The 26281-nt window shown below is 45.3% G+C and overlaps 1 protein-coding gene across 1 annotated transcript in view; it reads right to left on the bottom strand.

Moving 5' to 3' along the window:
• LOC145405824 (uncharacterized) overlaps window positions 1–26281 on the bottom strand; it is a 629196-nt gene that overhangs the window by 330123 nt on the left and 272792 nt on the right. Inside the window, exon 3 of the mRNA XM_080277062.1 lies at window positions 11311–11373. Within this exon, the coding sequence (XP_080133188.1) occupies window positions 11311–11373 (63 nt within the window). The remainder of the gene's footprint in view (window positions 1–11310; window positions 11374–26281) is intronic.

Consider the following 26281-nt stretch of genomic DNA (forward strand, 5'->3'; position numbering starts at 1 on the left):
GGTCAATACTGGAATCAAGTTAGCTTTGATCCCATCCACACAAAGCCACCACAACCACACACACACACACACACACACACACACACACACACTAAAACACACACACACACACACACACACACACACACACACACACACACACACACACACACACCTTCTCACTACACATACTGCACCGCAATTCTATAAAAGACATTCTGCATCATAAACAAACATTCCATACCTACTAATACCACATCTTTCTACTCAAACTCACTATCACCACCTCCCTCTCATCACCACCACCATCATCTAACCTAATGTCAACCTCGCACGACTTTCCTTTACAAGTCATGACTGTGTTAAATACACACGGTACATTATCCACTCATCTTTTCCTACCAAATTTCAATACCAGCTTTTCTATATAACAGCATTGTGGCTATTCTCACTTTATCCAGCCGGCTTCTGGAGGGACTGGTGGGTGGAGGGAGCGTTCTTTCTTTGCCATCCTTATCTTGGACTCAAAACTGTCATCGTAGTCACTGCCTACATTAATTGGTTTGCTGCTGTTTATTTCGTACCAGTGCACATTTATAACCCCAACTTCCTACCATATCTAAACCCCCCACACTTTCCAGCCATAACTCCTATCTCCTTACCACCACCACAACAACAACCATAACCTCTTCTTCCCAGATTCACAACACCACCACACAACGTACACCCTCCCTCTGAACCCCTCCACACCTCCAGCTCCTCCATATCCCCTCTACGCTCCACAATGCCTCACTTCTTCACCTGTTTTTTGCTCCCCTTCATCACTCTGGCCTTTCCCCTTGGCACCCTACAGCACCGACCACACTACCTTGGAGAGGGGAGGGGTCCACACACAGTCTTATCCCAGTCGTAGCCAGTATTCCCTCCCTCTTCTCATTCCACTTACCATAATACCTCACATTGATATCCAAAATCCAGTCTTATCCTCTTTGCATCCAAACTAATCTACTACAGTTATATCCTTAATCCTTATCCTATTTTCCCTCAGTTTCGTATCCCACCTAATTCCTCCCTGTGATACCCTTTCTGCTATAATATCCTTCCCCTTGTTTATTCTCCCCCAATTCCCCTCCCAAAATCTCCCCCATAATCCCACCCATTTCCTACTTCCTCTACTTTATCCCATGCCAATTCCCCTCTCTCCCTCCCTTTTTTTTAATGCTAATCCCTACATTACTTCCTTCCCCCAACTCCCCCCTTCTCTTTTTCTGGCACTACTTCTTACACGCAGTCTCCCCCCCCCCTCCTGAGCTGTTCTCTTTGCCTCTGTCCTTCACCACCCACTTCTTTCTCCTACCTTCCCACCTCCCTATTCTTCACTTCTCTTTCCATCATTTTCTCCTCCCTCCCTTCTCACCTTTCCTTCCATCATCACCCACACTTCCTCTTCCCTATCCTCCCGTCCCCTTCCAGACACACTTTTCATTTTCCAATCTTCCCTTTCCCCTCCTTTCCTATAACTCTCCCCTCACCCATCCCTTCTCTCTCGATTTCCCTCCAGCCACTCTATCCCTTTCTCCACTCGCCAACCTCTCCTCCCTCTCCCCCTCCTCTTCCCATACCCTTCCCTTTTCCCCTCTCACTACCATTTCCTTCCTCCCCTCCCACCACGCTCTCTTATCTCCCCTCCCTCTCTTCCCCCTCCACCTCCCAGCACGCGCACTTTGTCTCGTAAATCAGAAGATCCAATCAGGTGGGGGAAACACGAGGGGGGCGAGGGAGAGAGGGAGGGGGACAAGGGGGAAGGGGGGAGGGGAGGACTACCCCCTTCCTCCCTTGAGAGGCTATCAGAGCAGGTGAGGAGATGATAATGAGCACGAGAAGAAATATAACGTTGCAGAGAAGAAATATAACGTAACAAACGAAATATAATGTTGCAGAGAAATATAACGTAGCAGAGAAGAAATATGACGTAGCAGAGAAGAAATATGACGTGGCAGAGAAGAAATATAACGTAGCAGAGAGGAAATAGAGCAGAGAAGGAATATAACGTAGCAGAGAAGAAATATAACGTAGCAGAGAAAAGTATAACAATGTAAGAGAGAGAAAACAGCGAAGACAAAACAGAGAGAGAGAGAGAGAGAGAGAGTATAACAAACTAAAACACGGATGCAGAAATAATGTATGACTCCGGAGAAAGAGAGAGAGAGAGAGAGAGAGAGATCGTAACAAAATGCAGCAGAGCAAAGAAATAAACAACGATGACAGAAATATACATCGGAAAGAGTAAAAAATTGTCAGAAAAAACACACACACAAAAAAATAAAAACACCGGCAAAAAAAAAGCATCGCAGGAAAAAGAAGAAATTAAAAGCAGTAGCAGAGAGAGAGAGAGAGAGAGAGAGAGAGAGAGAGAGAGAGAGAGAAACACTTCGATTCCAACGACTCTGGAGTAAGCCGAATATACTATGGATAACATTCTCGTGTGGTTAAGAAGCTTACAAACACCTCTTCCTTACCGATTTACTCCTGATTCTACTCTGCCACTATATTCTTGTGTGTAGTCATGCAATTACTTCGACATTAAAAAGATATAAGCAAAAAAATATATATATATAGGATGTTAATGGGTAGTTTGGAAAATAAATCGCTGAGGGAGACGTGCTTGGGCCTAAGAGATTTCCCTACCATGAGAGGAGTTCCAGGAAGATAAATTAATCACAACAACCCCAGGCAAAAATAAAGAAATAAATGCAATAAAATAACTGGGAACTGCAAAACAATACATAACACATGCACAATAATGGAAGGATAACAACAACACTGGAATTACATTAAAAATAACGATGGCGAAATGGCGACAAGAGCAATGCAATTATGAAGGGATTATAGCGAATACTAGAAAATTTTTATCACTTCAGCGCTAAATGAGTAAAAATGTTTCTGTTGATGATGGTGATGATGATGATGACGAAGGGGATGGAGATGATGATGAGGATGATGACGGTGATGAAGGGGATGATGATGATGATGATGATGATGATGGTGATGAAGGGGATGATGGTGATGATGATGATTACGGTGCTATCATCATTATCAAGCCGTCATCACCGTCGTCTATTATTATTAACATAATTATTCATCACTATCATGAAAAATGCCTGTGACAGAGAGAGAGAGCGAGAGAGAGAGAGAGAGAGAGAGAGAGAGAGAGAGAATGATAAATGAGGGGTGGAAATAATGAGAGAGAAGGTGCGAGAGAATATCCATATCGGGTTGCGGTTAGTAATTTCTCTCTCTCTCTCTCTCATGTGAGGCGCGTTTATTAGTGTGATGATGACGAGAAATAATAATACTGATAATAGGAAATGGATGATAATGGTGGTGATGATGACGACGACGACGACGATGATGATGATGATAATGATGATGATGAAACTAAAAAGAATGAAGAAAAAAAAATCCACGGGTACGAAAGGGATCTTAAAAAACACATAGAAAACAGAACAGAAATAAAAGTAACGAGATGGAGGAAAAGGGAAATGAAAAATATACACAAAAAAGGAAGGACGGGAATGAAAGGAGGGGAGAGAAAGCAGGAGTAAAAATGTGAATGTTATAAAGGTGAATATGAGGAGGGAAGGAAAGAAAGGAGGAGGGAAGGAGGGAGAGAGAGGAGGGAAGGAGAGAAGGAAGAAAGGAAGGAAGGAAGGAGAGAGGGAGAGGAGAGAAGGTGGAATAATAAGAAAGAAAGGAGTGAGGATAGATATAAGAGCAAACCTGGTAAGCCTTGTTCCTCTCTCTCTCTCTCTCTCTCTCTCTCTCTCTCACACACACACAAACACACACACACACACACACACACACACACACACACACACACACAATGAAACATTAATAACCAAAGTTCTTTCATGTCACAACTTTGTTCTAGAAATGTGAATACTCATATTCTTCAATTTCCACCAAAAATAAAAAATTAAAATAAAATAAAATAAAAGGAACAGAATACAAGTGCATGAGTTCATAAAAGACTATGAAAACTAACACGTCCATTTAAAAAAATAAAATAAAATAAACTGAGATAAGCAGGGGAGAAAGAAACTAAAAACAGGAAGCTGAGGATGGAACATGAAAACTGATGAGAATTGAGGATGAAGAAAAAAATAAACAGGAAAAAGACACAGAAATGGACAAGAAGAAAAACGAAAAAAAAAAGTTAAGAAAGACAATGGCGAAGTGAATGAAAACAAAGGATGACAAAAACAAAGAAGTGTGAAAATCAAGAAAAGCTACCAGGAACAGAGGGGGAAAAAAAGGGGAAAAGAATGATGAGAAAAGAAGTCAAAAGCAGGCCAGCTGGTGAAGACTTAGCGGCATCTGTCACCATGTTTCCACTCAGCTGCACAGGGGAGGCCTACCACTAGACCATACCAACCACATCAGCGACCACAATGACACAATACCACACCTACATCTACCTTCTCTACCCCCCCACACACACCCACCTCCGCCCTCCCCCCCCCCACACACACTTCCCTACCATTCCAAACCCCCACTACAATTTCACACCAACTCGCACAAAATTAGCACGGCCACATCGCTACTAAAACCAATGCCAACAACCTAATATCAGCCTACTACCACAACTACCACACTGCCATCACACGCAACCACAACCATCCCACTGTCACACAACCACCAGACGACCACCACCACAACCACAACTCCACAATCCCCCAACCACAACTAACCCCCCACCTCCCCCTCCTGGACAGACCACCGTGGAGGCTTGACCACAAGTTGACACAATGGCCCCCGGAACCAGACGATGCTCATCCTCCTCCCCTTCCCTCCCTCCCTCCCTCCCTCTCTCTCTCTCTCTCTCTCCATTTTCATCTCTCCCCATCTCTACTCTTTCCTCCCCCTACTTTCACCCTTCCTTCTCACTCTATCTATCCTTTCCTTTCACTTTTTTCGCCATTCCTTCCCTCCCTCTCTCCCTTCCTCTCCCCCTCCCCTCCCTCTACTGACAGAAAGACTCCTCACATTATCATCTTCCTCCCCATTAGTCAGCACTATGGGGGGGGGAGCAAGGGGACTGGGGAGAGAGAGAGAGAGAGAGAGAGAGAGAGAGAGAGAGAGAGAGAGAGAGAGAGAGCTAGGTGAAAAGGGAGAAGGGAACTGGAAAAGCGAAAGTAGAGAGTACTGGGAGGATGGATGAAGGAGAAAATAGGGATAGAGTGAGAGGAAGAAGAGGGAAGAGGGAGGAGAAGGACGAGGAGAGTGGAACTGAGAGAGAGGAGAGAAGTATGGAGAGAGGAAAAAGTTGGCTGAAAGGAGGAGGAGAGAGATTAAAGAAGTAAAGACGACTTGAGGAAAAGATAAGGGGAGGAAAGAGGGAAAATATGAAGGTGAAGAAAATTACCTTAATGTCAACAGAAAATGCAGTTAAACAGGTATTACAGGTAACTGGGGTAATGAAGATGTCTATAGTTGTGGTTGGTGTAGATATATTTGTTGTAGTAGTAGTAGCAGTAGAAGTAGCAGTAGTAGCAGTAATGAGAGTACAGTTGTGATGGTACTGCTGAGGGCTGTGTGGTAGGATAATAATAGATGTGGCAGGCGGTGTGGCAATGTTGGTAGTTGTGGTAGTGGTGGTGGCGGTGGTAGTAGCAGTGCATACCGCGGGTGTGATCAAGCGTGCAGTACCCACAATAATGAAATGACCACACCAACCACCACGACTTGCACCACAACCACTGGCATCATCATCATCATCACCACCACCCCACCACCACCACCACAATCATCATCACCATCAACATCACCATTAATACAATCATCAACTGATCATCACCATTACAACCTTCAGCATCATTACAATCACCACCCTACCTGCATCATCATCACCACCACTAAACACTACTACCACCTTCACTACCACCATCACCATTAATCACCTGTCTTCATCACTACCATCACCTACCGGTACGTCATCACAACCGACCCCATCATCACTCTCCATCATCACAAGCAGAAGCAAAATTAGTCACAATCAAATCCATTTATCATCAATTCTAAAGTATCATATATCTCCTACCTCTTGCCATTACTCTCTCTCTCTCTCTCTCCCTCTCTTTTAACTAGTCATTTCCTTAATCTCTCTTTTCCCCATACGCCCTTTCACTTTCAGCTCTCCTCTTTTTGCTCACATTCTTCCACCTTTTTTCTCTTTCTTCCCACTTCATTTGTCTTTTGTCAATGCTCCTTTCCTTCCTTGTGCATCTATACTCCCTCTTCTCCACTTCCTACTACTTTCTACATTCTCTCCACATTTCTTTTTCTCTAATTTCTCTTCCCTCTATATTTTCTTTTTTATTACGCTTTTCCCTTTAATATTCCACCCTCTCTGCTTCCCAATAATTCTTTCAGCGTTCTCTCGCCAGACACTTCACCCTCTCCATAGACTCTTACTATAGACCCTTCTCCATTCCACCTACGGTATTTCTCCTCCTCCCATCCTATCACCCATTCCGTTCCATCCGCATTCCGTCGACTTTCCTTCTCCTAACCTCATCCCGTCTCTCCATCTCAACTAATACCCCAATAATAAAACTCTTCCATTCACAGCCTCTCCTACTCATTCCCCACCTTATGCCCTATCCATAGTCACCCCATTTCCCCGCCATTCCTCCTCAATACCCCCATAATATCCTCCTCTTATTTTCTACCCCATTCCCCTCCATTCCGTCCTATCCCCATTAATCGTACCCTCTCTCCCAACCCCATCCATCCCAGTAGGCGAGAAAAATGGGTTCTACTTGCCACTCATACTCTCTTTCCCCCATTCACCCGTTTTATCCTTCCTATTCTCATTTTATCCAACCTACTCCTCACTTTATTCTTTTACTCACAAAACAGTTCTTATATTCTCTTTCCCACAAATCTTCTCCCGATTTCCCTTTCATCCCCCTCAATTCCCCCATATCTTCTCTCCCTCATATTCTCTCGCACGTATTCTCATTTCATTCTCTCAATTTCACTAATACCTCCATAATATCCTCGTCGTCTTTCCTATTCATGCGACATTTCCCTATTCTTTCCACCTCATCTCCACCAATACCCCATCATATCCCCCTCCACATCAATTCCCTTTTCCTTCATTTACCCATTCTATTCAATATTTCCCACCAATACCCCTCACAATATCCCCATACTCTCCTATTCATACATTTCCCCATTTCTTTCCACCCCATACCGTCCACTACATCTCCAGCAATTCGCCCTTCTTTCAACCCCTTTTCCACCAGTACAGTATCATGTCCTCTCCCCCATCAAATCCTTCCTTCCTCCTATCCCTCTCCCATCCCCATTCCACGGACCCTGCCTCTCCCAACCCCATCCTTTCTCTTGCAAATCACAATAACCAGTTGCCAAGAAAACCAGGTCAGGGCGGCAACAATGATTTCCCCGACCTGGTATTGCCTAGGCGGTTGGACCCTTGCAATTGCCGTCTTGCAGCCACGTCAGGTAATGAAGAAATACCAGGGGAGATTGGCGGGGGGACGGGACTGATGCATAGAGAGCAGGGCAGGACGAAAAGAGGGGGGGAGGAAGAGAGGGTGTGCAGAGGAGGACGAAAAGAGGGAAAAGGGGGAGAGAGAAAGTGGGAGAGCAGGATGATGTGGATAGGTTGTGTACAGAACGACGAAAAGTGGGACTGGGGAAGAGAATGAGGGTAAGGGTGTGTAAAGGAGGACGAAATGAGGGATAGGGGAAGAGAAAGAGGGTAAGGATGTGTAGAGGACAAAATGAGGGATGGGGGGAGAAAGATGGAATGGGTGTGTAGAGATGGACGAAAAGGGGGAGAATGACAGTAGGGGTGCACGAAGGAAGACGAAATGGGGGACGGGAAGGTGTAAGGATGTTTACAGGTGGAGGACGATAACACAGGGAAGGAAAACGAATAAGACTGCATGGAGAGAAGGCAGGACGAAACGAGAGGAAGGAGGAGGAAGGATATTCAGAAAGGAAGGAAGATACGAGAAGAAAGAAGAAGGGGGACGAAGAAAGAGGGTCATATTATGTAGGGTACAAACATGACAGAAAAAAGGAGAATGTGAAAATAGAGAATGAAGGTGATAAACGAAGCACAGAGAAGGGCAGCACAAGAGGAGGAAAGAAAATGACAAGAATGTTGCGAATGAGACGATTAAGAGGGTGAACTGAAAGGAAAGGAAAGAAGGACTTACAAAGTTTTCATGAAGACAAGCAAAAGGAATACAGAGAGGGGGAAGGGATAATGGTAAAGGATACACTAAAATAGAAAGATAAAAAGTGTGGGAAAGCGACAGAAATGAATGGATAAATGAACGAATGAAAGGAGAGAGGGAGGGAGGGAAGGAAGGAAGGAAAAATAAAAAAAGAATGGCTTAAGATTGCATATACTCGCACAAGTAGGACGACGAAAAAAGAAGGGGAAAGGAAAGCAAATTAAAGGAAGAAATGAGAGGAAGGGGGCTGACAGAAGGAAGGAAGAAACGAGAGGGTACATGAAAAGAAGAGGGGGTGAATGAAGGAAAATAAACTAAGACAATAAACACAGAAAGATGATGTCAAACACACACACACACACACACACACACACACACACACACAAAGGGGGGTGGGGGGATAAACAAAGTGACTGGAAAAGAAAGAAAAAAAGAAAAGGAACATCAAACTACAATACAAAGAACTGGAATACAAAATAAAAACAAAAAAATACAATAAAGACAGATAGGAAAGAGGGGGATAGGGAAAAAGGATGATAGGCGGAATGACGACTGATGCATGAAATGAGATAATGGAAGAAGAGGAGGAAGAAATGGGGAAGAAAATGAGAGCATCAGGCGTAAGAAGAGAAGAAAACGGAGGAGGGACAAGAATATGAGGAAACTGTACGAGAGAGAGAGAGAGAGAGAGAGAGAGAGAGAGAGAGAGAGAGATAAAAGCCAGAGGAAGTAAACAAGGGTGGAGACAAACATGAGAAGCGAATCAGGACAAAAGACAGCGGGAGGGATGAAATAGACGAAAGAGGGGTAAAGGGGGAAAGCGGGAATCGCTGAGAGAGAGAGAGAGAGAGAGAGAGAGAGAGAGAGAGAGAGAAAATATAAGAATAATAAATGAAGTGGGTAATGAAAAGAAGAAACAGCGTAGGAGGAGAAGGAAGAGAGACGAAGAAGAACGTAAGAGAAAGAGGAAGATAAATATACGCACAAAATCGAGCAGAGGAGGAAGAGGAAGATGAAGAGAAAGACCGTGATAAGAACGAAGGCAGGGAGAGAAAAAAAATGAAAATGTAAAAAAAAAAAAAGAGGTGAGAAAGAGGGAGGGCGGGAGCAGGTGGTGGAAAGGGAGGGTTGGACTGAATGTTGAGTGTGGCGAGAGGTGATGTGAGTGAGTGAGTGAGTGGGTGTATGAGTGAGTGAGTGCGGGTAAAAAAGGTTATTATACGTATTTCAGTGGGTGAAGGAGGAGTGGTGAGTGTGGGTGAGTGGGTGGTGGCAACAAGTGGTGATGTGAGTGATTAGTGAGGACGGAGAGGTAAGTGGGGTGAAGTGCGTAAGGGACCGAATGATGAGGGTGGGTGTGAGTGGTGAGAGCAGGTTAAGTGATGATGAAAGTAGTGAGAAAGTCGGTACTGATGAGTTAAGTGGTGGTGATAGCGGGTGGAAGTAGCAAGGAGGGTGATGAGTGGCTGGTGAATAAGCAAGTGGTGATAAAATGGTTTTGTGTGTGCGTGGGTAAGGGACAAATGTGAGAGGAGATGGTAAGTAGTGACAGGAAGTGAATGGTGACAGTAGTGAGAAGAGGTGAGAGGATAACCGTAACAATAAAAGAAACAGAGACAAGAGCGTAAATACAGGGTGTTCGGAAAGTAATGCAACCCTATAGGGACACTGCATTTATTATAACAATTGTTGGATTTTGCATTTCACACAAATGCGCACGACGAAAGCACGTTTGTAATCCCCCTCTGCAATGCTTCGGGCGATATCTTGTCCACACAGCGTTGAATGTTGGCCTGCAGCTGCTGAGTTGTGTGGGGATGATCTGAATAGGCGGCATCCTTGAGATATCCCCAGAGGAAGATGTCTGGGGGAGATAAGTCTGAGGATAGAGGCGGCCACAACCGTTTTGAAATCAGTCGTCCTGGAAACACACTTTCAAGGTAATCCATTATTGCTCTGGTAGTATAAGCCGTTGCGTTGTCCTGTTGAAACCATAGCCTAACCAATCGACGTCTTCCTCCGACATAGTGGCCACACAATATGATCCGTCGTGTACTTTGGTGTGAAATGCACAAAATAATAAACGCAATGTCCTCATAGGGCTGTGTCACTTTCTGAACACCTTGCAGAAGACTAAAAAAGAAACAAAAGGAGAGAAGAGAAAGTAAAAAGTGAGCAAGAAATATTAAGTCAGCAAGAGAGAGAAAAGCCTTAGAGGAAATAAACTAGTCCGGGAAGTAAATGGAGAGCGAGAGAGACAGTGAGAGAGAGCAAGGACGAGTGAGTGAGAGTCAGGGAGTGAGTGAGAGTCAGGGAGAGAGAGTGAGAGTGGAGCCAGAGATTAACTTAATGGGAGAGTCAGGATGAAAGGTGAGAGTGTGAGAGAGAAGAGGAAGGGAGGCAAGTGTCAACGCTAAAACTCAGAAAGATCGAAAAAGTGAGAAAAAAATAGGTAGCCAAAAACAGGATAAGCAAGAAAAAGAAAAAAGACGAATATGTACGGCAGGAGAAAAAAAAAAACGCAAAAAGATAGACAAGCAAGAAAAAAGTAAGGACTATAAAGAAAAGAAAAACAATTAAGGCGAAAATGTCACGTACACGAAAGGGACTAAAAAAAATAAGACTGGCAGCAACTCCAAACATAATTAAAAACTCCAAACATAAATACATACCATTAAAAACACCTAATCCATGAATCATGAAAAAAAAAACTACGCCTAAATAATACTGCCTTTATAGATAACCCAGAGAGAAACTGATTTATAAAACAGTTAAGAATAATCCGTAAAAAATAACGTCAAACAGTAGAATTAATGTATAAGGAAAACAATGAAATTACGATAGACGGAAGAAGTCAACGTTACCTAATATCCAAAGAAAATAATGATGAAATACAAATAGAGGCCTCACACAACATAGTAGTAGTAGCAGTAGCAGTAGTAGTAGCGGTGGTAGTAGTAGTAGTAGTAGTAGTAGTAGTAGTAGTAGTAGTAGTAGTAATAATAATAATAATTAATAATAATAATAATAATTAATAATAATGTGAGTTTCTTACCTGTCTCAGTCACTTGGATAAGCTTGGGCGACTCCCCCATGATGGCGCTCAGTCCTCCGCCCACTGGAAGGAAAAAAAATATTTATTATTAACTGTGCGTTGCTCTCAACAGCGGTTATTAACTGCACACACACACACACACACACACACACACACACACACACACACACACACACACACACACACACACACACCGTATCCAGCTACTAAACAAAGATTGGTCTCGTCTTAGCTGAATAAAACTGTCTAAAGGTAGGAAGAACAAACGCAATAGTCACCGAACTGAAGGCCTTAATAAATATGCAACTGAAGCAAGTACGTTATCTACAAAGGGTATTCATGTAAAGTTAATACAAGTCAATATATAAAAGGTATTAGTGCAGCTATGTCAACAAATTATATAGATATCACCAGCGATAAATAGTTCTCACAGTCATGTATATACTTGCACCAATACATTAGTGTGGTTAACATTACGTCAACAGAATACTTGCATGACACAAGCATTAAAGACAGTTACCAATGGTCAACACATTAGACACATCCAGGCTTATCATACCTCACTATATACAGAGATGCTGATGTGACTGCAGCGACTACGGACACTTGAGAGAAAAATGTATTGGCTATTCTGCATACCGTACGTCTGTCTGAACAATACATTTCTTAGTGTGTAAGCAGGGATACATTGGCTTATGAATGAAGAGGCATGTCGTAAACAATAGCACAGATATAAGCTCCTTCCCCCCCCTCTCTCTCTCTCCAGTGTGTGTGTGTGTGTGTGTGTGTGTGTGGACAGATAGATAGATAGACAGATAGATAGGCGGTGGCTGAATCGGTAGAGAGGCGGCCTGCAGTCCTGATGGACCCAGGTTCGAATCCCGGCTGAGGCAGGGAACAGTTTAAGGATTTGAATTTCATAAAAGCAGACTTTCCTGATCTACCAGATAACCCGCCGACATGTCATAAAAGTACCCCCGCTAATACCAATACACCAGTCCTGTATGAGACAGCCCTAGCATGTGTTCAATATGACGGTGGGTGTTAGCGCCGAAGTGGTGACATGTAGAGAGGTGTATGGTATGTAGGAGGACTACTGGACCTTGAGAGCAGGCTGTGAAGCCTATGCTCAGAAGTCGGACACACACACACACACACACACACACACACACACACACACACACACACACAAAGATACCGGTATATACGCAAGAATGAAAAAGTCGATTGCAAAACAACGGCATACGGGTACTGTGACAATGTTTAATAACAAAATACTGTATAAATTTAATGTAACTCACTACTGTAAAATAAAACACCGGTTCTAGTTTTGTTACAAATAAACAAACAAGTAACACGATATTTATACGATCAGTGACAAGGAAATAGCGTACATAAATCACTAGCCAATAAATATGCAAATATGGGCGAAAACAACGTATGGACAAATTAATGACATACAACAACGATTATTTAGCTTAAAAAAATAATTAAATCTTTGAGTTCAGGTAAACGCACAGATGAAATAAGAAGATAAATGGATGAAAATGTAACAAGAATGTAATGTTGTATGGCAAAAGTAAGTAAACAAAACTCGCCCATCTTCCTCGTCGTCTTTCTCTCCTCTCAACTCCACTTCTCTTCTCCTCCTCCAAATTCCATCTCTCTTCTTCCTCGGCCACCCAGCTCCTCCTCCTCCTCCTGTCCCCAACTCCTGAAGAACTAGAGACAAGCAATATCCTCCTCACTCCATCCACTTCCACGTCCCCCCCCCCTCCTCTCTCTCTTTCTCTCTCTCTCTCTTCTACATTTTTACCTCTATTTCCAACACTTTCTCCCTTGATCTCCATAAATTCACTATCCACATATGTTCTCTCTCTCTCTCTCTTTCTCTCGCTCTCTCTCTCTTCTCTCTCCCTGCCTGCCTCCACACCTCCCCATCAACACGCGGCAACACAATCACACACAACAAAAAAACAGCAGCCTCAATTTCCTGGCTGAAAAGGAGTAAACTGTGACGCTTGGGGAGAGGGGGGGGGAGAGTGAGAGGGAGAAGAGGGAGAGAGTGAGAGTGGGGTAGGGAGAGGAGGGGAGAGGAAGAAGGGAAGGGAGACGGATAGGAAGAGGAAAGACGGACGGAGAGTGAGGTGGGGTAAAAGAAACGAGAGAGGTGGAGAGTGCGAGAAGGAAGGAGAGAGAGATGGTTGAGGATGTTAAAAGATGAGAAGGATGAGAAGGAGAAAGAAAAGGAAGAAAAGAGAGTGATGGAGAATGACACGGGAGATGGGGTGGGAATTAAGGCAGGAGAAGAGGGAGAGGGAGCGACGTTGAGAGAGAGAATGGAGGCGAGGGGGAGGAGAGCAAAAGATGAAGAAAACGAGGAAGACATAGGGTGGAGGTGATGGAGAGTGACAGAGAGAAGGAGATGGAGGAAGGGGAGATAAGGGGGTGAGGAAGAGGACAAAAGAAGAAAATGAAGGGGAGGAAGGAAGATGGTGAGTTGGTGTGGGAAACTGGAGGAAGTTGAAGAAAGAAGATCATGATGATGATGATGATGATGATGATGATGATGATGATGATGATGATGATAATAATAATAGTAATAATAATAATAATTACAATAAAGGCGAAAATGCGCGGTGAGAAGGAATAGAATACGATGGTGTAAAATATTATAATAAAAGAAAAATAAAATTACGAGAGAGAGAGAGAGAGGAGGGGGGGATGGAAGGGTGAGAGGGCACGTAGCGAAAGTGGGAGTGGAGGAAGCTTAGACTATATTGGAAATGCGTTCACACAGACGCCCACCCACCCCACCCAACCTCACCCTACATTACGCCCCAGGGGGAGGGGATGGGGATGGGGAGGGGATGGGGAGGGGGAGGGGAAGAGGATGGGGAGGAGAAAATGTGCTGGGTAAGTGGAATGCATGAAGGGAAGGGCTGGAAGATGGGGAAGGAGAATGGAATGTAGAAAGGCGAAGGAAGGGGAAGAGAAGAAGGGAAAGGAATGGGAAAATACATGAAGGAAAGGGGAGCGAGAAGGAAAAAAGACCAGGAAAATACAAATGAGGGAAGGAAATAAAAAACGGAAGGAAGACGGGAATGCAAGAGAGGAAAGAAAATGGGGAAAGAACGCAAGGAACGGAAAGGAAGAGAGGAACGCAAGACGGGAAGGGGAAGGAGAATAAAGGAGAGGGGTAAGCAAAATATGGAAGAGAGACCTAAACAAGGAGAGATGAATGCACAACAGGAAAATGGAAAGAAGCAGGGAGGAAGTCTGATCATATTCCTCTCCTCATCTCTTCTCAATCCAATTTCTGCTCCTTCCTCTTTCCTTTCATCCCTTCTTCCTCCTCTTCACTCTCTCTCCTTTCCCTTCATTCTTTTTACTTCTCCTGTAGTCTTTCTCCCTCGCTCTTTGTTTATCCTTCTCAATTCCTTCTCCATCCATTTACCCACAATCTCCTCCTCTTCTCCAATCTTCTTCCTTCATCTCCAATCCTTCTCCAATCAAATGCTTCTTCTTTCTTCCTTAATAAATCCTCCTCCATCTTTTAAACCTTCTTCCTCTTTTACGTTCCTTTTTCTTTTTCTCCTCGCCTCTTGTCTTTGTAATCCATCCCTCGTTTTCCTCCTTCTTCCATCTCTGCTTCCTTGTCCAGGTAACTCTATCACCAGCGGGGTTACCTGTGCCGCTGTCTCCAGGTAACGGTAATCAGATGAACACCAGCATGGACGCCACTGTTACCTTGGCAACACTCAGCAAGCCACTCCTGTACTCTCACCAGGCAGGACGATGTAGGCAGGGTGAGGCAGAGGTAGGCAGACAGGGTGAGGTTGGGGGAGGTAGACAGGGTGAGGCAGGGGAAGGTAGACAGGTTGAGGCAGGGTTGGTAGGCAGGGTGAAGCAGAGGTAGGCAGACAAAGACAGGATGCGGCAGGGGGGTTGGGAGGGTTAGGCAGAGGGGGTAGGGGGGTTAGGCAAAGTGATGCAGAGTATGGTAAGCTGAGAGAGAGAGAGAGAGAGAGAGAGAGAGAGAGAGAGAGAGAGAGAGTGTACTGCGGTAAATGAGTAGCAATAATAAAACGGCGAAGAGTCAGATTAACAGTAGAAAAATCGCATGAGAGATGAGGAAATGGAGAAGAGAAAGAAAAGGGGAAACGTATGAAACGAGGGGAGGACAAAGGGGGAAATGAAAAAGATAAGAGATATGTAAACAGCGAGAGGAGAGGAGGGGTTAAGAGAGGGGGAGAAATGTGAGGGAAGGGGGGGGAAAGAGAGGGGAGGGGAGGAAATGTGAGGGGAGGGGAGAATGGAAAGGGAGGGGAGAAGACAAGGGAGGGGCTAAGTGATCAGTCTAGGTATTTAGGTGATGTCTGTTTGTGTCGTCATGGTAACAGATGATGCGGTCTCTCTCTCTCTCTCTCTCTCTCTCTCAAAGTACCGCAGGCATACTCTTTCACACTTACTCTCATTATATCAGACATACCATTACTGTTTCACATATTCATTTACTCATCTCATATTCTAATACTAACCACAACATGCATTTTACCTCACAATCACTATCACATGGATTCCCTTTCACACTTACACGCACTCTCTCACACACTCAAATTTATCATCATATTCGCTCATGCATCCACTCACTTTCATACGCACTCTCTTTAGATCAATCGCAGTCTCTATCACACTCACTTTCTTTATCACAAGTATTCTCTTTCACACTAACTCATACTCTCTCACGTTCACACTAAATTACACTTTTCTCTCTTGTACGTCCTCTCAAATGCTTTTTCTTGCACTGATCATCACACACTGAATACTGCTTCTCTCATTTTCACACTGACACGCTCACACACCGTCTTTTTCACACTGACTTACTATCTCATGCATTCTCTTACATTCACTATTTCATGCCTCTCTCTCTCTCTCTCTCTCTCTCACACACACACACACACACACACACACACACACACACACACACACACACACACACACACGCAAAACACACACTCAGTCCACTCCACTCATATTAATACAGGCACTCACACAAAGTAAAATTCTCTCTCTCTCTCTCTCTCTCTCTCTCTCTCTCTCTCTCTCTCTCACACACACACACACACACACCAAAATTCGTTCTCGTAACACCGTATCACTCAAACTTCAACCATTTCGACTATCTCCTTAATTAACCATTCTAGGTCCCTCTCTCCTCTTCTCTCTCTCTCACTTACCCCTCCCCTCTCTCCCTCCTTCCTCCCACCCTCTCTCTTTCCTCTTCCCCATACACTCCCCTCAAACCTGTCATAATGATGTAGTTCCCTTATGATATTATCCTCTCTCCCCCACTCTTATTCTCCCCTCCCCCTCATTCTAATTTCCTCTCTCTCTCTCTTTCTATCTCATGCCGGCACCAGCTCTCGAAAGGCTTTGGTCCATAACATTCAACGCAAGTCTAAGCATCCTTCACCAGCTCTCTCATGCCTAATCCTCTTTCTCTCTCTCTCTCTCTCTCTCTCTCGTCCAGGAGTACTCAAGCCTAATCGTCCCTATTTCAAAAGCCCGTTGAATCCTACACAGCCCCTGTAAGCCCGAATCAGCTACTCATCCAAATCTAACATAGGCCTCTTCTCAACAAAACATTCTAAGCAGTTCTCTCAAGACTCATCAATCCTTATTTCCCAGCCTCCTCTACCCCAAACAGCCCCCCCACTTCCCTTATCAATTACCTCTCTCTCTCTAACAGTCACCTAAAGCCAACACAACTCTACCTCCAACATAGCCCTGCAAATACTCTACACCAAAGTCAAACACAGTCCTCTATGGCATACATTAGCTCTGTTAATAGTCCTCTCTCCCTCTCAGCCCTTCCAGACCTCCCTCCCTCCCAACCCTCTTAATAGCCCCTCTCTGCCATCCCTCTTAGCCCCTCTAATGACTCTATTACATCACTGCGCTTCGTGTTCCAAGCACATAAGCCACCACCCATAGACCTAAATGTATCGATCCTAACCAATATTGTTTCCTGCCAATTACTTCATTTTTTCCCCTTCTTCACCCCTTAAATGGTGGCTTTCATCCCTTCCCCTCTTCCCCTTTTCCTTCTCCTTTCTAACGTTCCTTTTCTTTCCGCACTTCTTCCTTCCCTTTTCATTCTTCTTTCTTCCATCTTTCTTTCTAGTCCTTCTTGCCCCTTCTCATTTCCATCCTTGCCCCTCCTCCATTAATTTCTTTCCTAAATTCACTATCCCTCCTCTTGCGCCTCTTTCGTCATTTTCTTTCTCATTCTCTCTTTCCCATCCCTTGCTCTTCTTTTTTCCTTGTTCCATTCTCCTCCTTTTCGTCAATTCTCTCTCTTTCCCTTCTACTCTCCACTTTCCTCTCACCGATATTATTGACCCCCCCCCTTCTCTCTCTCTCTCTCTCTCTCTCTCTCTCTCTGATCACTTCACTTCCCTCATTTATATCTCTAATCTCTCCAAGCTTCTTATTTTCTCTTATCTTCCACAGTCATTAGCTCTTTGCCTATTTCTCTTTAACCTAGGCTGAGAGAGAGAGAGAGAGAGAGAATATTCTAAAATCCACTACGGATATTCTTTCCTTCCTTTCCGTCCATGTCTAGCATTGTTCCTACTTCCTCCTCCTCCCTTCGGTAGTTACTCCCTCTCTCTCCTTCACCTCCTCCCTCCCTCCCTCTCTTTCCTCCCCTCCCTCTCTTCCCCTCCCCATCCACTAGCGGTAATTGGCAAAAGTGAAGGGAGAGGTAATGGGAGGGAAGGTGTAAAGGGGAGATGGAAGGAAGGGACGGAGAAGAAAAGTAAGGAAGAGGAAAAAAGGAAGGAAGAGGAAAAAAGGAAGGAAGAGGAAAAAGGAAGGAAGAGGAAAAAAGGAAGGAAGAGGAAAAAGGAAGGAAGAGGAAAAAAGGAAGGAAGAGGAAAAAGGAAGGAAGAGGAAAAAAGGAAGGAAGAGGAAAAAGGAAGGAAGAGGAAAAAGGAAGGAAGAGGAAAGAACCAGAGAGTGAGAGAGACGAGAAAAAATGGAGATGAACGATAAATACTGCAGGAAAAAAAAAAACTGATAATTTACAGTAAAGGAGACTTTATGATGAGATGAAATGAGACGCATACACTTTCATTCACTTATTTATTCAGAGAGAGAGAGAGAGAAAGAGAGAGTGGAGGTGGGAGGGAGTGAGGGGAGGGAAAAAGGGGAGCATAATAACGGTGAGGGTGTAGGGGAAGCACTGTTAGGCCTGTCCCTACCTGGTCGTCAAGGCAACTCAGGTAAACAATCAGACGCCAGGTGAGGTAAAAGGGGAGATGCTGTGTGTGTGTGTGTGTGTGTGTGTGTGTGTGTGTGTGTGTGTGTGTGTGTGTGTGTGTGTGTGTGTGTGTGTGTGTGTGTGTGTGTGTGTGTGTGTGTGTGTGTATCCTTATAGTTGGTGGTGACAATAATAATAATAACAATAATAATAATAATAATAATAATAATAATAATAATAATTAGCCCGTAACAACTAAATAGCTACAAAAACTACATACTCTGAAACGGGAAGAGGCTGTAAGTTAAGGATAATGAGGAGTGAGGGATGTAAGGGGAGAGTTAATAGGGGAGAATGGGGGATATAAGGGAAGTGGGGAGGAGGGGAAGCTGAAAAGGAGATGGAATGGCAGTAAGGAGGGTAAGAGGATAGGAAAAAGGGAGAAGCAGTGGGGGATACAGACTGGGATAAAGTAACCTATATGACTAAGAAATGGCGAAAGCATCAAGAAGGGAAAGGTTGCTGAGTTCCAAGGGGAAGATGTAGGTTTAAAGGGCAAAAGGAGAAGGTAGAGGCTTGAGGAGCGTCTAGGGAAAGGCAGGGTGGAAGGGGAATGCTGAGGAGAGCCAAGGTGAGTAGCTAAAGATGTAATGTGCTACACGAGAGAGAGATGTCAGGTGAAGAGGGTGTGGGAAAAGTAGGGTTGAGAGCTGTCAGGGGAAGGGAAGGAGACTGTTGAAAGCTGTCAGGGGAAGGGGAGAGGATGATAAGCGCCAAACATGAGGGAGGGAGAGTTTGAGGAGTACCAAGGTGGGGAGTTAAGATGACAGGCGCCACCAGGAAGAGGGGGGGAGGGGGAGTTCAGCAGTTCTAAGGGGAGTGAGGAGTGCCAAGAAGAGGAAGAGAGGAGTGAAGTGCCAATGAGAAGGAGGGGCTGAGGGGTGTCAAGGTGAGGAGGTAAGGTGTGAGGTGCCATTAGACGGGGGAGGGTGAGAGGAGGTGGAGGAGGAGGGGGGACATCTGAGGGCACTAAATGGAACACACAAAACGCCAATTTCCGGACCCAGTGAGGAGTGAAATGATATCAGGACGGTGGCGAAGACAGTACACACACACACACACACACACACACACACACACACGATCGTACGCACGCATTCCTTCTACCTATCTATCTATATATATATCTACCTCTTCAACCTCACTCTCTCACTGCAGTCTTTTCCCAATGGCACTGCCCTCTCGTACCCTCCCTGTACACAGTTTCCTACCTCACTCTCAGGCTTCAATACTAGCAATCAATCATATTTTGGTTATTTCTTTTCACTCACTCCTCCAGTGGAGGAATATTCATTCCATTACCAGCTGACAATTTCTTTTTTAATTCTTCCTCTATTCCATTACTTATATTAGCGCACAATTAATCACTCCCTTATAACATTGTCTTTCCCTTCCTCACACATTATTCTGCTCCCTCCCTCCCTCACAATACTACATCCTCCCTCCCTCACAATACCGCTCCCTCTCTCCCTAACCATACTACCTGCCCCCTCACTCACTCACTGAACCACTTGCTCCTTCTCCTTTTCCTTCCCTTTCTACACTGCTCCCTCCCCTCCCTCACTATACTTTTTGCCTCCTCCCTCCTTTCCCCTCCTCCCTCACCATACGCCTGGCTCCCTCACTCATCCACCTGCTCGCCCATCCACATTCCACACGTCCATGCATCTCCCTTGGTTCTCTAGTAACTTTTCTCTTATTACTGATTTGCCTCCAATTTCGGGCAGCAAAATTGTACGATGGAACCTGAGGGGACGAGGCAGGGCAGGGCTGGGCAGGGCAGGGCAAGGCAGGGCACGACATGGCAGGACTGAACAGGGTTTGGGCAGGGTTGGGCGGAATATGGCAGGAAAGGGAACAGTACGGCAGGACAGGACAGAGCTGGGAATGGCGGAGTAGGGCAAGGCAGGACAGGGTAGTACAGGGAAGGATATGGCAAGGCAGGGCAGGATTAGGTATGAGCTGGGCAGAGCAGAGCAAAGCAGGGTAGGGCAGGGCAGGACAAGGTATGGGCCGGGCAGAGCAGGGCAAGGCAAAGTATGAGCAGAGCAGGGCATGGGGCGGGTGAAATACAGACTGGGCGGAGGAATTAAGCTGAGCCAAGACGGGATGAAGACCACCACCAGGGAAGACTATAAAAACGAACCCAACGCCGATACAAAGGGCAATTTGGTTATGCGTTCGCCAATGATTTCATTAAACCTCAGTAGTTCGAAGGGTTGGGTGAGGGGCTGGAAGATGCATGTTCCACTTCACTGGGTACATCAAGCTGACTGACATCCTTTATAACAAGAGTTTCTGTTTCTGGGCCCCTAGTAAAGTGGAAAATTCAGTTATAATGATGATAATGGTGACGAGGACCAGGACAAACCTACTGTCAGACTTTACTTTGACGAAAAAACTTAAAGCCACAACTCGGGAACCCTTTTCAGTCCAGGTAATTATGCACAACCAACCTCTATTCTCAATATCCAAAAGATTTTCCATACTCCTGTCCGGTACTCGGCGTCAGAAGGAGAGTCGTGTGGCGGGGAAGAACCATTTCATCCAGGAAACTCCTTCGTCCCGTCAAGCATATAATCAATACATGGCAATTAGCAAGACCAACAGCAAGGCCAAGACCACTGCCATTATCCAAGGCCAAGGGTGGGCTGGCGGAAGGAAAAGGTGGGAGGGGGGGGGTACTAGGATGAGTGGAGGAAACGATAGGGGACAGGGAACAGAGAGAATGGATGGGGAGAGAGTGAGGGGAAGGGCTTGGAGGGGAAGGGAGAGTGGAGGGAGCTGTAGGGAAGGGCTAGGGGAGGGACAGGATAGGGTAGGGACTGGGAGAGTAATGGGAAAGATGAGGGATGGTGAAAGATTGAATGAAGGGACGAGGAGAGTGAGTGAAGGGAAGGACACTGGTAGGAGAATGGGTAGAGGAAAGGATAGGAGGGAGAAAGACTGAATAATGGGAACGATGAGTGAAGAACCTGGGTGAAGGGAAAGGCACGGATGGGAAAGAATGAGTGAAGGGAAGGGCAGGAGAGGATACTGTAGTGTAGAGGGTAGAAGGGCCGGAGGGGGGAGGGAGAAATGAGTGGAGGGAAGGGCAAGGGTGGAGAGGGATAAAGAGTGAGTGGAGGGAGCCCAGCCGACACCCACCATCACCAGCACTCCATCACCCACTCTCCTGCCGGATCATCATGGCAAAACAGGTTAATTACTGCAAACGGCGGCGACCAGGCTGGCTAATGACGTCTGGGGAGGCTGCCTCATTGCCCCGCCCGGATAATTACCCCCGGCCACGCCTCAATTACTGTAAATTATTCGGCCACGATTGATAATTAGTGGAAGACGGGGCGAAGGTTGCAAGGCTGAGGGAGGATTATGGAGCCTGGGAGAGCAGCTGGCAGGGTGGTGTGTACCTTCTTAATATTCTCTGTCTCCCGTGTGTCCGTCTCTGTCTATCTTTCTGTCTGCCGTTTCTCCATTAGTGTCTGTTTTTCCGTTTTTCCGTCAGCTCTCTCTATGTCCCTCCTGTCTATCTTTCTGTCTTTAGGTTCTCCATCTGTCTCTCTGTTTCTCCATTTATCGGTCTGCTTGTCTAGAAATCAAATGGCTTTTTCTTTGCATGCCTTTCTGTCTTTCCTCTAGTCTTTCATGATGCTCTTACCTTCGCTCTCTTAGTCCCCCCCCACCCTTCTGTTCCTCCGCCAGTCCGTCAACATGTTAGGGGGTGACGGCTTTCTCACTCTCTCTCTCTCTCTCTCTCCCTCCTATATATTCTCGTCTTATGCCTCTGTCCCCCTGTCTGCCCGACCGTTCTGCCTGTCTGTCTGTATTTGTGGCAACTTTATTCCATCTGTCTGTCTCGCTGTCTGTCTCCATAATATTCTCATCGTTGCTCTCTTTTGTCTGTCTCTCTGTCTGCCTGTCTGTCTGTCTGTCTGTCTGTCTGGAAGGGGACGTCTTTACTTTGCATGTATGTCTCAGCTCCATCAGTCCTACAGTACCCTCGGCCTGTCTGTCTGTCTGCCGCTTGTCTTCTCGTCTGTGTGTAGAATAAGACGGCAATTTTCAATACAGTATATCTGTGTATCTCACCGTCTGTCTGTCTGGCTCGATGAAATCCATATTCTTAGTCTGTCTGCCTACCGATAAGAGGAAGGTTATTTTCTAGGTGTCCGTAATTGTCTCTGCCTCCATGTTTGTCTAAGGAAAAAGACGGCTATTTCGTAAAGTTTGTCTACCTGCATGTCTGACTGTACGGAGGAGGATGGCTCTGTTCTCCGTATCTGTCTTTACTGTTCTTGTCCACCTATATGAAGGGAAAAGAAGATATGGGAGTAAATGTCAGCCCGTTTATCAATTTCAGTCTGTTCATCACCCAACCAAAACAACAAGGAGACAGTTATCAAATACATGTCTTTATGAAGCTACTCTAATTATCTATCAGTAAGAAAGAATGTGGACCTGGATTCTGCACGTAACCGCTCCTCTCCATCCATTTATTCATACGAGACAAGTAAGATCATGGTTATGTGTGGATCTGGGAGTATGTCTGTCTCTGTCTGTAATGAAGAAAGGGGAAGAGCTTTGTTTTATTCACTTCCGTCTGTCTGTTTGTCAATTCGCGTGAGAGGAGCTGGAATAAGAGGAGTAGGATGGGGTCTGTTGGTGTTTCTCTCTCTCTCTCTCTCTCTCTCTCTCTCACACACACACACACACACACACACACACACACACACACACACAATAAAATACCTGCCTCATTTTGCCCCTCTCACTGCCTGCCTAGGCAGTCTCAACATGCATGCATTTTCTGCCGATTTTCAATTCATCTATGCATTTATGTAGATTTTATTATATCTCTCCACCCACGCCTCTCTCTCTCTCTCTCTCTCTCTGACCATTACCAATCGCCTGTCATTGTCCACCCATCACTTTCTCTCCCTCCCTCTCTCCATCTCCTCTCCCCCACGTCTCCCTCTTTTTGTAATCCCACTTCTCCTCCTCCTCCCTCTCTCCCCTCCTCGGCTCCTCCCCTTCTCTCTCTCTCTCTCTCTCTCTCCCCTCCTCGGCTCTTCCCCTTCTCTCTCTCTCTCTCTCTCTCTCCCCCTCCTACCCCCTGCTGTCTCTTCATTACACCCTTCTTCACCCTTTCTCTCTGTCACTCCCCTCTCCCTCTCCCCTCCTTTCAATAGTGACTTTTGCCTTCCCCTTTTTTCTCCCTCCCTCTCTCTCTTCTCTTCCCCCGGTAGATTTCCTTAACCACTTTCCTCCCCTTTACTCCCCCCCTTCTCTCTCTCTCTCTCTCATTACAATCCATCCACCCCTCCTCCTCCTCCTCCTCCCTCCTTTTTCTTCTCCCCTCTCCCTTTCCTCCCCTACCGCGTCACGCCTATTGTCCTCCTCCCCTGCCATCCCCTCCCTTCTCTCACTCTCGCCCTTCCTCCCCTCCGTCCGTCACGTCTGATCATATTTCTCACGTCAGTTTGCTTGTATTGCCCTGAATATCTTTGCCTTCCGATTGTCTCCATAATTCCGACTCTGCTTCTAAATCCTTCCTCTTAAACTCAAAACGCAACCAGATTTTTAAATTGGTCTTGAGCATCATTTTATCTCATTCATTTTAACGTGGGATAGATTTTCGTCCTTTTAAAACCTACTTCCCCGTAGCTAAATGTAAGAGAAAGACACTACTCTGCCCCTACATCCATACCACAGCACTTCTTCGTGACTAGTGCCATGCTATCAGAAAGACGCGACTCCGGCCCTACATCCATACCACAGCACTTCTTCGTGACTAGCACCATATTCTATTGTAGTGCTAAATCTCCCTTTAAAGGTCAGAATTCAAGATGAAGAGATGCCAATTTTTACGCCTGGTTAAAGTGAATCGAGTATTGCTTTATATATTTCTCCTCCCAGCATCAATTCTTCACCAGTATCATTCTTGGATTTTTGAGGTCCATTCTATGTAGCTTTCTGGATTCCGTAACAAATCATTCTTACCGATTCATTCTGCATATTACACCTTAGCAATCTTTAATGTCTTATTTTCAGAGCTTTAACACCCACACAGCTTACATAAATAACATACAAGAGGATAATGTGTAATGTGCAGAAAAAATCGCTAAGGAACAGGCGTAACGAAATATCCAGCGCCTCTCAGAATATACCCCTTTTGTCCTCCTACACTAAAACAATGCCTGGGGAGCGGCAAACAACCGCACCCTCCCGTCGCTGGAGAGGCACTGGCCTGATCCGACCCCGCGTCACAGTATATCAGCGGGGAAAAATACTGCTACGCCTATATTCATTACCGCGCTGAAATCTCGATCTTACGACACCGTACACATTGCCGGCGTGTAATCAGCGTGGCGAAAGCAAGACGCCCTGAATATGTAAAACCACTGTGCCGGGAAATTCCTCAAGGCTTAACAAAAGAACACTAAATTTTTACCTGACTAAGTACACCTTTTACCGGAATTAGTCCCGCCTCGCTAATACAATTCCACTAACTTATGACCTGAATTAATACCTTCAATTTTTACCTGAATTAGTCTCCTACCTGAATTAGTCCCGCCTCGCTAATCCAATCCCTGCCTTTCCTCGCCCACACCTAAGAACAAGAGGCTGCCACCCGCCCCGATATACAGCTTGAAGGAGGGCCGCGCTACTCATTCCCAAAATAACAGGAATTTTTTGAGATCATCTTGGGACTTTCCAGGCGAGGAGCAGTGACGCGAAACCGGATGCAATGAGAGAGAGAGAGAGAGAGAGAGAGAGAGAGTCTTGCTCTCCTTGGCAACATGGGAAACGCCGTAACACCTCTTCCTTGGTGATCTATTTTTGCCTATCATCCGAATCTCCATCTTTTTATGACTGACATCTATCGCGCCAATAATTTAACCGAAGATATCAATGACTAATGTGCAAAATAAATCGCTACGGAAGAGGTGTAAAGAAATTTCCCCGGGTAAAGTGAACACGGCCCAGACTCACATTCCCTCACGCATCGGAAGCTTGAAGTATTTTGAGAAACTTTGAATCTATCATCATGGGAAAAATAATAATATAAACAAAAAATAGAAAACTTAATATATGTACGAAAATGAGGGCAAAATCCTTCAAGTATATTTAAGGATTATTTTGTCTATTACGCTGGGCAGGAGAAAGTAGCAAAAAATAAATAAATATATAAATAAAATAAATAATGTAGCTACGTGAGAATTTTTAAGCATGTGAAAAAAATTTGAGTTCACAGTCGTGTGGGAAAAAAGTATATAAGAATTTTGAGTACAGAATCTTTTGGAAATTTCTGAGGGTACATGAGGGGTATCAAAGGGAATGTCTGTGGTTCTTGCGGCGGTGGATGGTGGTGCGGGAGGGGACAGGTGAAGGGGGGGAGGGGACAGGTGAAAGGGGGGAGGGGACAGGTGAAGGGGGGGAGGGGACAGGTGAAGGGGGGGAGGGGACAGGTGAGGGAGGATAGATGAGAGGATTTCTATAGAAGAGGGAGGTTTGAATAGATGAGGAAGGGGGGGGTTGTATAGATGAGGAGGGTATGGATAGATAAGGAGGGCTGCAGATAGATGGGGAGTCACGGTATGGGGAGAAGTAGGAGTATAATGGGCATGTAAGCAATGGTGGGTG

This window comes from Coenobita brevimanus, chromosome 68, assembly GCF_032717465.1.
Source record: "Coenobita brevimanus isolate Jiangsu-jjx chromosome 68, ASM3271746v2, whole genome shotgun sequence".
Classification (NCBI taxonomy): Eukaryota; Metazoa; Arthropoda; class Malacostraca; order Decapoda; family Coenobitidae; genus Coenobita; species Coenobita brevimanus.